We start from the raw sequence: 13,844 nt of genomic DNA, 5'->3' as shown, positions 1-13,844 counted from the left end.
CTATATACTTTATACATATACATTTATATATATATATATTATTATTATATATTTATATTTATATTATACATTTATATATATATATATATATATATATATATATATATATATATATATATATATATATATATATACAGGGGTTGGACAATGAAACTTAAACACCTGGTTTTAGACCACAATAATTTATTAGTATGGTGTAGGGCCTCCTTTTGCGGCCAATACAGCGTCAATTCGTCTTGGAAATGACATATACAAGTCCTGCACAGTGGTCAGAGGGATTTTAAGCCATTCTTCTTGCAGGATAGTGGCCAGGTCACTATGTGATGCTGGTGGAGGAAAACGTTTCCTGACTCGCTTCTACAAAACACCCCAAAGTGGCTCAATAATATTTAGATCTGGTGACTGTGCAGGCCATGGGAGATGTTCAACTTCACTTTCAAACCAATCTTTCACCAGTCTTGCTGTGTGTATTGGTGCATTGTCATCCTGATACACGGCACCACCTTCAGGATACAATGTTTGAACCATTGGATGCACATGGTCCTCCAGAATGGTTTGGTAGTCCTTGGCAGTGACACGCCCATCTAGCACAAGTATTGGGCCAAGGGAATGCCATGATATGGCAGCCCAAACCATCACTGATCCACCCCCATGCTTCACTCTGGGCATGCAACAGTCTGGGTGGTACGCTTCTTTGGGGCTTCTCCACACCGTAACTCTACCGGATGTGGGGAAAACAGTAAAGGTGGACTCATCAGAGAACAATACATGTTTCACATTGTCCACAGCCCAAGATTTGCGCTCCTTGCACCATTGAAACCGACATTTGGCATTGGCACGAGTGACCAAAGGTTTGGCTATAGCAGCCCGGCCGTGTACATTGACCCTGTGGAGCTCCTGACGGACAGTTCTGGTGGAAACAGGAGAGTTGAGGTGCACATTTAATTCTGCCGTGATTTGGGCAGCCGTGGTTTTATGTTTTTTGGATAAAATCCGGGTTAGCACCCGAACATCCCTTTCAGACAGCTTCCTCTTGCGTCCACAGTTAATCCTGTTGGATGTGGTTTGTCCTTCTTGGTGGTATGCTGACATTACCCTGGATACCGTGGCTCTTGATACATCACAAAGACTTGCTGTCTTGGTCACAGATGCGCCAGCAAGACGTGCACCAACAATTTGTCCTCTTTTGAACTCTGGTATGTCACCCATAATGTTGTGTGCATTGCAATATTTTGAGCAAAACTGTGCTCTTACCCTGCTAATTGAACCTTCACACTCTGCTCTGACTGGTCCAATTTAGCCATGAAACCTCCCACACTAAAATGACAGATGTTTCAGTTTCATTGTCCAACCCCTGTATATGTGTGTGTGTGTGTGTGTGCGCGTACATATATGTATGTATATATGAATACTATTTGAAAACTACTATATATGAAACTATTTGAAAACTGTGGCACAAACTTTTGTTTGACCATGCTGGCTAGCAAGAGACAGAATCATAGATTAGTTGGGGGTGGGTTGAATAGTGTGTTATTTGCAAGCATATGCATGACAAAAGAGGACTGATAGTGCTCTAATGGTTATGTAGAAAGAGGGGGTTTGTCCTAAGGATCTCAGATTTTCAGTCAAGCTAGTGTTAAATAGAGCTGAGGACAAAGACCCAAGACCAGTTCAAAACTCTGCATTGGTCAATCATCAGACAACCATTCACACCTTCTTGTGTGAAGTACTAGCTCATTATCTATTGAACGTGTGCGAATGAACTAGATGGAGCCACAAAGCATGATGGGTGAAGTCAAACTACACCTATTTATCTGAGCAGAAAAGTGATTTACATTTAATCCTAAACACAAACAAGGAATTGAAAGGCTATTCTGTAAAGTGAAATGACATGAACTTAGATAAAGCTTTTATGATAAGAATCTAAGTCATGTAAAATGCTGTATGTATATTTGTGTGAATTAGTTTCTACTGTATATGAGGAACAATAAGAAAACTATAAGAGGAAACACCCACCTATAGATTTATCTGTATTTCTGATTATTATACATTATGATTTTCCTTTAAATTGTAAGTAAACTAAAACATAATATAAGCCCATTTCCGTTTTAATTTAGATTGTTTTTAAATGGAATAATCTTGATTACGTGAATTGTTATTGTTATTAAAAGGAATTCTCTTGTTTCCACAGAACAATTCCACTTTATAATGATAGTACACCACCTGTAGTTTACAGTTAATATCAAGACATTCTGATGTATCATTTCTAAATACATTCTATAAATGTGACAATATAAACGGACTTTATAATATAGACCATGTGACTTGTACCATAAAACAGGGTTTAAATCAGGGGTAGGCAATTACATTTTTCAAGGAGCCACATAAGAAACTGGGTTGGTGGAGGGTCGGACCAATAAGGTGAACTTAATTATGATCTGTATACATTTTTTCTTTTTATTTACATTTTCAGCATTTAGCAGATATCTTAATCCAAAGCGATTTACAATACAGTTACAGTATACAGTCTGAGCAATTGAGGGTTAAAGGCCTTGCTCAAGGGTCCATCAGCAGACTGCCCACTCTTTATTAAAAGCAGTACATTGTACAGTTCTAATAAGCTGTTAATGTTTAGATGTTACAATCAGATAATTAGAAGTAGGCAGAGTAAAAACATCAACATTATTTCACTATTTAAAGAAACAAATGCAAAAAAAACCAAATGTGAACAAAATGTGCAGGTTTTTAAACTTTACACTATTTTGTTTTAAGTCTAATCACCTAATTTGTTTTTCAGTCATTTGTTATTGTTGGATATTCTTTTTAAAATCACAAAGCTGGTCCTTGTTGCTTTTGCAGTTTAGTTAGAGAAGCTTCAGGTGTGACGCTCCACATCGTTCATGTTCTTATATTTCTGTTTAGTATCATAACAGCGATTTACAGCCTATATTCTGATCCGTACCCAGCGTTACACCTGACTTCAGTTAATAAATACTTCAGAAGTTCATGTCTTGTTAAAAACTCCACCGTCAGTCACACTCAGTTCTGTTCACATTACGGTGAAGCTGGAAACACTCGCACACGTAAATCAAAACTTACGGTAATTTAAAGATATAGCGCTCCCGTCAAAATCAATCTTGTTGTAATGCATGTTTGATGTACGTTTATTTACATCTAATTTTTAATTGCGACAAACCTCATGTGGGCCGGTTGGGGATGTCTCGCGGGCCGGATGTAAAATGACGATTATAAAATGACTAATAGTTTAATGATAAAATATTACTAGCTGTAATACCAAGGTAAACAAAATACATCACAAAAAAGTATTAATCGGAATGTAAAATGAAACTATATTATTATTAATAATAAAAGATTCACTAGTAGTACACTGATCGATCATTTGCCATTTCAGTTTGACTTCACCCATCATGCTTTGTGGCTCCATCTACTTCATTTGCACACGTTCCATAGATAATGAGCTAGTACATCACACAAGAAGGTGTGAATAATTGGCTGATGATTGACCAATGCAGAGTTTTGAACTCGTCTTGGGTCTTTGTCCTCAGCTCTATTTAATGACTAAACTCTAGACCTGTAGCTGAGATTTCCACTTAGCAAATAATGAACCGTCCTCCACCAGAATGTACATGAGAAGGTGTGAATGGAGGGCTGTGGACTGAACAGTGTTGCATTGTTCTATCATCATGAGTCTTTGTTCTTTGTGTTTATCTATAGGCTCCTTTGTTAAAAGAAATTCTCATATTTACGTTTAATTATCCCACCATCTTCTAGTGCAAGGGTGTCAAACTCATTTGTCAAATTAATACAATATATTTAGAATGTATATCTACATTGTCCTCCTTTACCACAGACACGGCCTCATAACACAAGAGACGCACCGGTTTCTCTTCCTAAAGCACAAACTTGTATTCACTTTCATTACATTTGTTCATTCTGCTTAATTTTCTCTTTTTGTACATGTTGGGATTATGTTTAACCCTTGTATTATGGTGAGAAAAAAATACATTGATTATATTGCGGGTCATTTTTACCCGTATTGTGTAAATCCACTCAACACAGTCAAAAATGAAGTTAAACCAATAAGAACTTTATTTTAAATTATACAAACATTTAGAAGAAACGAGAAGAAGAGATATATAATTTTAACTCTATATTAAATAACTCAATTTCAATTTAAGAAGACACAAACTGAAAAGAACTGATTTAAATTTTTCCCTCTTCACGAACCCTTTTTTTGGGTTTTCAATGTTCGACATTTTCAGTGTTCCCCACATGATGGACAGAATGTGACTGTGTGCTTTCTGCAGATGTATTTCTTACACCTCACACAGCAGGTACTTGTTTTACTGTCATCTCGGGAGGGACAGACTTGACATCTTTTGCGTTTCTTTGCACCTATATCCAAAGGATCCATTGTTGGTTGGTCAGATGCCCTGCCCTGGACTTTTGCGATGACAGCTGCAGCTGCTGGGGATCGAGCTGGCCTGGCCCGGTTCTGGATCTTGGGAGTGACGAGTGCTTTGCCTAGTTCTTCCAGGAAAAGTCGACGTCGGTACAGTTTGCTGGCATTCCACTGCTGGTTGATCTCAATCCACAGCACATAGGCATTGTAAGCAGACACGTCCACAATGTTGTAGAAAACCACCAAGGGCCAACGGGCAGTCTTGCGCTGGCAGCTATATGTTGCTATGACTTTGTCAAGATTGTCAACTCCTCCTTTGGTGGAGTTGTAATCCAGGATCATTTGTGGCTTCATGTCCTCTCTCGTGCTCAGAGATGCATCTTTGTGCATTGTGCTCATCACAAGAACATTCTTGTTTCTCTTTGGGCAGTAAGAAACAAGTGTTGTTTTCTCTGTGAAAACAAATTTTGAGTAATGCAGAGGTCTTCCTTGCATCTTCAGAATCTCACTGGGAAGTTCTGGCTTATTTTTTCTGACTGTTCCCAACATAGTCAGCTTTCTTTCCTGAAGTTCATCTCCAAGACGGTAGGATGTAAAGAAGTTGTCACATGTGATGTTATGACCTTGCAGCCCTTCAGTCATCTCCAATACCACACACATTCCCTGATTCTTTTCAGGTGCTCCTCCAGGTGACTTTCCAGTATATACTTGCAGGTTCCATGCATAACTGGATTTTGCATCACAGGCTGCCCATATTTTAATGCCATATTTCGCAGGCTTGTTTGGCATATACTGTCGGAAAGGACAGCGTCCTCTGAATGGTACGAGGCGCTCATCCACAGTAACATGGGGGCCAGGATTATACAATAAAGGCAGGATTTCGACCCATTTATCCCAAACATCTCTGATCGCTGCAAGTTTGTCTCTCTCGCGACGACCAGCTCTGGTGTCACGATTGTCAAATCGGATCACACGAGAGATCATGTGAAACATCTCCAAAGACATTGTTGCTCGGAATATTGGCCTTCCATTCTCTTCATTCCATAAACTTGCAGTTGCTTCACCCTTTGACCTGTATACTCCAGCTAATACCAGAATTCCAATGTAAGCATGCAAGTCAGTTGGATCCAGTGGCTTCCATTTTTCTTGAAAGACACGCCTCCCCTCCAAGTTGGTCATGTCGAGGATTATCTTTTCTATGGGTGGGGATATGAAGAGCTGAAATGCTGATTCAATATCATCAATTCTTGTGACAGCAAATCTTGTCGGACCAGGCGTCATTTTGATGACATTAGAAGATGACAATCTGCCTCGGCTTTGGTGTGGTGATGTTGACAATTTTATTTTACCATCTTTAGATGTCCATGTCCCCTCTGTGGATGACGATTGTTGCGTGTCTTGGTTTTCATCTGATGAAGGGACACCGGCAGACTCGTCCTCTGAATCTTCCTCATTGTGGGAAAATTGACGATCTGGATCATCAATAGCATTGTCCTCTGGCTCTGAAGGATCCTCCGACTCTGAAATCTCTTCCTCTACATCACTATCCCAGTTCATAAGCTGCGATAAAACTTCTTCAGCTGTAAATTGTTTGGAGCTCATTTTGGTGTATTTCTCAAAGAAAGGGCATGGAAACAGTGACAATGACAGAGGAGATTAAGTCCCTCTTCCACACACACACACACACACACACACACACACCTGGTTCTGAATGGCTATTCAGAGGCAGTCAAAATAAAAAATATCAAAGAGACATGTTTATTTTGGATTTAAACAGCTTGTTTTTGTCTGGGTCAAAATGACCCACAACATCATCTTTGTATACAAACTCTGTGCAGACACTCCACGACACATCAAAGTGTCCAGATTTTACACAGCAGTTCATGACCCTAGATGAGAAAAACTCATAAAATATCTTGGAAAAAAAGTAAGGATAACCTGCACTTTGGTCAACTCAAAAATTGAAATGGGTCAAATTGACCCGTAACATAATACAAGGGTTAAACATCATCTACTGATGGGATGGGGTCACGTTGCGTGTCAGAAAATCAGCATTCATTTTGGGAAATGCAGTTTTTGTAGGATTTTACAGTGTATTTTGAGACAATAGTTCTCCCCTCTCTAAGAGCCCCCCCTTTCAGCTAGACAGACAGAATGCTCCCTCCAGAACAGTTATGTAAGTTTTATTTGCTTTCTAGCAGTATCATAATGGAGTAAAACTATATAATAAAAACAATAAAGAAATTAATACAGTACATGCACATAGCTGTAGTTACAGTGTTACATCTGGTACAATATGAGATTAAACCAAACGTAAAATAGTGCTAATGAGTTAGCATTGTGTGAAAAAAATTGTTGCACCACCTCTGGTTTTCATAACGGTTTGAACTCTCTGAAGCATGGACTTAACTAATGACAAACAGTATTCTTCATCAATCTGCCTCCAACTCTCTCTTATTAGCTCCAGATCAGCTTTGCAGGTTGGAGCCTTGTCATTGACCATTTTCTTCAATTTCCACCAGAGATTTTCAGATGGATTGAGATCCGGACTATTTGCAGGCCATGCCATTGACATTATATGTTTTCTTCAAGGAAAGTTTTCACATCCTTTGTCCTATGGCAAGATGCATTATCAATGCATTAAAAATGAAGTCATTATCACCAAACATCCTTTCAACTGATGGAATAAGAAAAGTGTCCAAAATTTCAATGTGGACTTTGGCATTTATTGAAGACTGCATCTCCCCTGTGCATTTACCTGACATGCAGGCCCATATCATCAACAACTGTGGAAATTTACATGCAGTTATCTTCATACAGTGGTGTTCAAAAAAATAGCAGTCCAACACCATTAACCTGATGAATCACTGTTTTTAGTAGAAATGCTATTTCTACATAGCAAATAATTTACTTGAAAGTGTAGTAGAGTAATGAAAACAAAACAAACCCAACAATTAACACATGCATGCCGCTCATTCTGAGTAATCAAAGCATTGATTGAAAGGGGGTTGTTCAAAATAATAGCAGTGAGGAGTTCAGTTGGTGAAGTCATGCATTCTGCAGAAGAACAGGGGTCAATTTGGGCCCTTATTTAAGGTAGGAGGGTGGCAAATGTTGCACAGGTTGGTCATAGCGCATTTCCTTCTGAAATACTGGGTAAAATGGGTTGTTCCAGACATTGTTCTGATGAACAGCGTACTTTGATTAAAAAGTTGATTGTAGAGGGAAAAAACATACAGAGAAGTGCAGCAAATTATAGGCTGCTCAGCTAAAATGATCTCAAATGCCTTGAAGTGAAAACCAAAACCTGAAAGACACAGAAGGAAGCGTGGAACTGCTGTTCGAATGGATCAAAGAATAGCCAAAATGGCAAAGGCTCAGCCAATGATCACCTCCAGAAAGATCAAGGAACATCTGAAGTTACCAGTGAGTACAGAAGATGATTAAGTGAAGCCAATTTACCAGAAAGAACTCCTTGCAAAGTCCCATTGTTAAGAAAAAGACGTTTCCTGAATGGGGTAACATTTGCCAAGGAACACATTGACTAGTCCAAAGAGAAATGGCTCAACATTTTGTGGACTGGTGAAAGCAAAATTTTTCTTTTTGGGTCTAGTGGCCTTAGACAGTATGTCAGACGACCCCCGAGCACTGAATTCAAGCCAAAGTTCACTGTGAAGACAGTAAAGCATGGTGGTACAAAATGATGTGGGGATGTTTTTCATACCGTGGTGTTATGCCTATTTATCACATACGAGGGATCATGGATCAGTTTAAATATATCAGAATACTTGAGGAGATCATGTTGCCCTATGTCGAAGAAGAAATGTCCTTAAAATGGGTGTTTCAACATGACAATGACCCAAAACATCTTGGTTACAGATTGAGGTAATAGAGTGGCCAGCCCAATCCCCTGACCTCAGTCCCACAGAGAACTTGTGTTCTGATATCTGAAACGCATTTTTTTGAGGCAAAACCCAAAATTGCAGAAGAACTGTGGAGTGGAGTCTAATCATCCTGGACTGGATACCTGTTCTGAGGTGCCAGAAGTTGGTCGACTCCATGCAACACAGATCTCGGAAACAATTGTTATGTCACTAAATATTAGTTCAGTAATTTAAAGTAAAGTGAAACCTCAAACATTTTTTTCAGTTTATACATTTTTTGAGTTTTTAAAGAAAAATGCTGGCACTGCTATTTTTTTGAACAGCCTAATATTCATTTTTCTTAACTTTCTGTAAAGGATTAACACAAACTGGCTAAATTTTGTTAATGTTGTGATTTAGAATTGAAAGTGTAGTATTTTCAGTGCATTTGCATTTATGGAAATAAAAGTTATTATAATGATTTTGTGCTTTATTCACTTTTTTAAAATCACTGCTATTTTTTTGAACACTACTGTACATTTCATTGGACTGACACCAAACAAAAGTTCCAGCATCATCACCTCGCCCAATGCAGATTCACGATTCATCACTGAAGATCACTTTCATCCAGTCACCCACAGTCCACGGTTGCTTTTCTTTAGCCCACTTTAACCTTGTTCTTCTCTGTTTAGGTGTTAATGATGGCTTTTGTTTGGCTTTTCTTTATGTAAAGCCCATTTCTTTTAGGTGATTTCTTACAGTTCGGTCACAGACATTGACTCCACTTTCCGCCCACTTGTTTCTCATCTGTTTTGTTGTGCATTTTCTGTTTTCAAGACATATTGCTTTAACTTTTCTATCTTGATGCTTTGATGCCTTCCTTGGTCTACCAGTATGCCTCCCTTTTACAACCTTCCCATTTTGTTTGTACTTGGTCCAGATTTTAGACACAGCTTACTGAGAACAACCAACATATTTTGCAACATTCCATGATGATTTACCTTCTTAAAGGAGTTTTATAATCCTCTGCTCTGTTTCAACTGACATATCTTGTGTTGGAACCATGATTCATGTCAATCTGCTTTGTCAACAGCTCTCCGAGGTTAAACTGAAGAATAATTAGCAAATTTAATCTGCTGCAGATGTTTTGTTTTTAAACTGCAAATTACACAGTGATTTCATCATTTTTTTTCTCAGATTTGAGTGATTCCATATATTTTTTTCTCTATCACAACAATTATATTTGTTTCTTAATGCCAGAAGGTTGGATTTTAGAAAAATGATAGTTTTGTGGCATGTCTGTGATTTATTTTTACAATATACAAAATTAAACAATTGAAATAACATCCTGATTCCAGGATAGATGATAGATAATGAGCTAGTACTTCACACAAGAAGGTGTGAATGGTTGTCTGATGATTGACCAATGCAGAGTTTTGAACTGGTCTTGGGTCTTTGTCCTCAGCTCTATTTAAGGACTAAACTCTAGACTTGTAGCTGAGTCACTTGGTAAGAAGGATCTTCTGCACGTTCTTCATTAGAAACGACCTGCTGGAGACACCAGCTTTGTTAAAGTGGCTGCCAGGATTCTAACAGGAAGGTAAAGGGTTTTCTTATTTGTTTCTTTTACATTTATGTTGCATTTGTTGTTCTTTTTATTTTATGAAGTTATTTAATATTATCAGGTTAATATATTCAGACTGTTTAAAATAGCTTTATGCTCATAATTGTGGTGATTTATGAAGCCTTTTTTACTCCCAGCACACCAAAGATTTACACTTGTGAGCTAATTATTAGTCCTGTCATGAACTGGATTAGATTTGCTTGGTGCAGGACTGATGTTGAGAAAGTCAGATCTCTTATATCTTTATTTATATCAAGTTATTTATAGTTATTTAATTATTAATATCTGCAGTATTTATAAGTATTTTATCCTGATGTTCTTTGAATTCAGATTCTCACTTAAACGTGAAGTGAATTTAATGTTTTTATTACTTATTGTGGTATTAATGTAGTAATAATGCTAATGGATAATGCTAATAGTAATGCTAATGAATTGACTTGTTTCTTTGTTTCTGTTGCTTTCCAAGGAAACAGTTTCTACAGTCTTATCAAAGCATAAACATGAAGAACTTTCATCACTGCTCAGAGTGTGGGAGGAATTTTACTACGCAGAGTAATCTCAAACAACACCAGCGCATTCACACAGGAGAGAAGTCATATCACTGCTCAGAGTGTGGAAAGAGTTTTTCTCGTCAGAGTACGCTTCAACGACACCAGCGTGTTCACACAGGAGAGAAACAGTATCACTGCTCAAAGTGTGGGAAGAGTTTTTCTCGTCAGAGTACGCTTCAACAACACCAGCACATTCACACAGGAGAGAAGCCATATCACTGCTCAGAGTGTGGGAAGAGTTTTACTACACAGAGTCATCTCAAACGACACCAGCGTGTTCACACAGGAGAGAAGCCATATCACTGCTCAGAGTGTGGAAACGGTTTTTCTCATCCGAGTACGCTTCAACGACACCAGCGTGTTCACACAGGAGAGAAACAGTATCACTGCTCAAAGTGTGAGAAGAGTTTTACTTACAGTTATGCTCTTAAAGTACACCAGCGTGTTCACACAGGAGAGAAACCGTATAACTGCACTGAGTGTGGAAAGAGTTTTACTCAAAGTAGTGCCCTTAAAGTACACCAGCGTATTCACACAGGAGAGAAGCCGTATCACTGCTCAGAGTGTGGAAACAGCTTTGCTGAACATGGCACCTTTCAAAAACACCAGCGTATTCACACAGGAGAGAAACCGTATTACTGCTCAGTGTGTGGAAAGATTTTTGCTCATGAAAATAACCTCAAACGGCATCAGCGTATTCACATAGAAAAACTACATCACTGTTGAGAGTGTGGGAAGTATTTTATTGCATATTATGTTCTCCAACTACACCAGCACATTCACACAGTGGAGAAGTAATATCACCGTTCACTGTCTGAAAAGAACTTTAGTGAAAGGAATATTCTTTAAGTACACCACACCAGCGCATTCACATAAGAGGATGATCCATACTGCTGCTTATAGTGCAGATTAAGTTTTACTGGAAGCAGCATTTTTAATAGTTTTTGTGACTAGAGTCGTCTTGAAAAACACCAGTGCATTCAGAGGAGATAATAAAATGATACTCCACTACTGCATGTACAGAAAAAGCTATGTGTACTTTCTTTTTCTACTAATATCCACTAGAACTGTTCTACTTCAATTATCAAATGTACATGATTGTATGAATATGATCATTAATCATCAAAAGTAATGTGGTGTAATGTACCAACCTCAGATCTGAATCTGTTTTTATTCTTTATTCAAGTTTAATCTACTTTAATAAACACAGAACAACTTTTACTTTCAAGTGGAAGAATTTTACCCTGGTCTTTATGGTGTTTGCAAAGTTTTCATAAATGAATAGCCTCTTACTTTAACACTTCTAGGTCTACACTCCAAAATTCTAGTCTTTAGATGATTTCCACTTAGCAAATAATGAACCGTCCTCAACCAGAATGTACATGAGAAGGTGTGAATGGAGGGCTGTGGACTGAACAGTGTTGCATTGTTCTATCATCATGAGTCTTTGTTCTTTGTGTTTATCTATAGACCAAATTAGTGGTAGCTAAACTCCTTTGTTAAAAGAAATACTCATATTTACGTTTAATTATCCCACCATCTTCTAGTGCATAAAACCCAGTTCATATAAATCCTAGTGAAGAAAAGGTTAAATCCAGATGATTTGTTGTGGTGTTTTTGTACTAAATGCAGGTGAAAGAGGATCAGCAGCAGCAGCTGAGCTGTGTGTGTGGTTCTCTGTGTGTTTTGTCACTGTTTCAGGATCTTTTATTTGAAAAGCTGCGTGTAGAACAGAGAAAGTAAAAGACGACACACAGCGGAGTGAAAGGCTGAACGACGGACGTCTATAAGAAGCAGCTTGTTTACAGCGTCTCTTACTTATGGCCACAAACACCCTGAGAACACCTGATCTCGGAAGCTAAGCAGGGTCGGGCCTGGTTAGTACTTGAATGGGATCCCGCCTGGGAATACCGGGTGCTGGAAGCTTTTATCCACACACACCTACCTTTACTCCAAACCTCCTGTTACACACTGACCCAGCGGCTTTTTCTTCATCAAAGCTACACAAGGAGACAAAGATCAGCTCATACTTTCATTCTTACTACAGTAAAACACATTCAACTGACTTTTAAAGTGAAGTTCAGAATGTTGTACAGACATCATCGTCATCTAGTGGTGCTAGAAATAAATTACAGCTTGTTGCTTGGGTACAGATTTGTGACTTTATTATTATTATTTACATTGCTGTCTTCAGGATTTCCTCTTTAGTGATATTTATTGTTAATAGCTGTTCTGATCTAAAAGATGCTGCTGCCTTTGACCTTTAAAACAAGTGATTTGTGAGATAATTAAAATAAGTGAAATGTTTATTTTGTACTTTGGTTTTATATTATTTGTACAAACATTTGTTTTACGCAACTTTAAACCTGTAATAAAAGATGAACATTTTAAATGTGTCTTTATTTGCTTTAACTAAGCTAAAGTTTTTAACAGGGACAAAAATGACAGTTTGTGTAGCAGGGCTGGACATGTAAGTAAAATGTTTTTTTAAAGCTATAAAACTACTTCCACTGACCAAAGTACACAGTAGAGGTGGGCGATACCGGGAATTTTGGTATCGATCCAATACCAAGTAAATGCAGGGCCAGTATCGCCGATATCGATACCGATACCGATACTTTTTAATATTTAAGCTTCATAGATCCAAAAGATCTAGAATAGAATTTCGCCAAACATTGTACGTGACAACAAAATACTTTATCACAATCAACATTTTTGTTTAGAAACAATGGAACAGTAACAAAACAAAGTTTGCCTTAACATTAGGAAAATAACTATTTTTTGAGGTAGAAAAGGAGAAACCACAATACTAGGGATCAAGGCATTTTTCAACTGATCGGTATCGGCTTTACTAATGCCAATCGTAGTCCCGATATTTTGTTTTACGTCAGCGTTTAGCATTTTGTTTTAAGTCCAAAAGTGAAGTGTAATGTCTGCAGTGCGAGCGTTTCACGAGGCGGTAGTAGCAGAGCTGCGTTCATTACTGTAGAATTTTACTGTTTATATGGTGTGTGAGTCAAGGATCACTCCGGTTTACAAAACAATAACTTTTAATCCCAGTATGAAAACTTCAGGACCATAACATACAGATTTTACGAGTTTACGTTACACAAGACTGAACGACATCTCAGTATCAAGCACTCTGATTGGCTTAGTTATGTAACCGAGCGTCGTAGTGATGCACTTGCTTAATAAAGAAATTAATACACGGTATATTCACAAATTGTCGGGAGCGTTTAACACTTTAACTTAACTTTAACTTTTTAACTTCTTCTGTTCCGAATAGCGGACAGCTAGAGCCAAGCATGCTATTTCATGAACTATGGAAGCCCCAAAGGGTCAAAACACACTCACTTCGCGTAGAAACGTCCATCAAACCATCA

General features: G+C 38.0%; 2 protein-coding genes across 2 annotated transcripts; one reads left to right on the top strand and one right to left on the bottom strand.

Moving 5' to 3' along the window:
* Nucleotides 1-4,279: 4,279 nt before the first annotated feature.
* LOC134306523 (piggyBac transposable element-derived protein 4-like) lies at nt 4,280-6,025 on the bottom strand. Its single transcript, XM_062990355.1, has one exon. It carries the CDS (start codon nt 6,023-6,025, stop codon nt 4,280-4,282), a length of 1,746 nt encoding a protein of 581 aa, XP_062846425.1.
* Nucleotides 6,026-9,838: 3,813 nt separating this feature from the next.
* LOC134306525 (zinc finger protein 239-like) lies at nt 9,839-11,518 on the top strand. Its single transcript, XM_062990360.1, has 2 exons — nt 9,839-9,886; nt 10,377-11,518. Exon 2 carries the CDS (start codon nt 10,411-10,413, stop codon nt 11,185-11,187), a length of 777 nt encoding a protein of 258 aa, XP_062846430.1. The 5' UTR covers nt 9,839-9,886; nt 10,377-10,410; the 3' UTR covers nt 11,188-11,518.
* The last annotated feature ends 2,326 nt before the right edge of the window (nt 11,519-13,844 follow it).

This window comes from Trichomycterus rosablanca, unplaced genomic scaffold, assembly GCF_030014385.1.
Source record: "Trichomycterus rosablanca isolate fTriRos1 unplaced genomic scaffold, fTriRos1.hap1 scaffold_203, whole genome shotgun sequence".
Taxonomy (NCBI): domain Eukaryota; kingdom Metazoa; phylum Chordata; class Actinopteri; order Siluriformes; family Trichomycteridae; genus Trichomycterus; species Trichomycterus rosablanca.
Note: the sequence above shows the minus strand (reverse complement) of the source record. Positions and strands in the feature narration are given on the sequence as shown.

Coding starts and splice junctions, on each gene's coding strand:
- LOC134306523 (XM_062990355.1), bottom strand. CDS start 6,025: ATGAGCTCCAAACAATTTACAGCTGAAGAAGTTTTATCGCAGCTTATG.
- LOC134306525 (XM_062990360.1), top strand. CDS start 10,411: ATGAAGAACTTTCATCACTGCTCAGAGTGTGGGAGGAATTTTACTACG.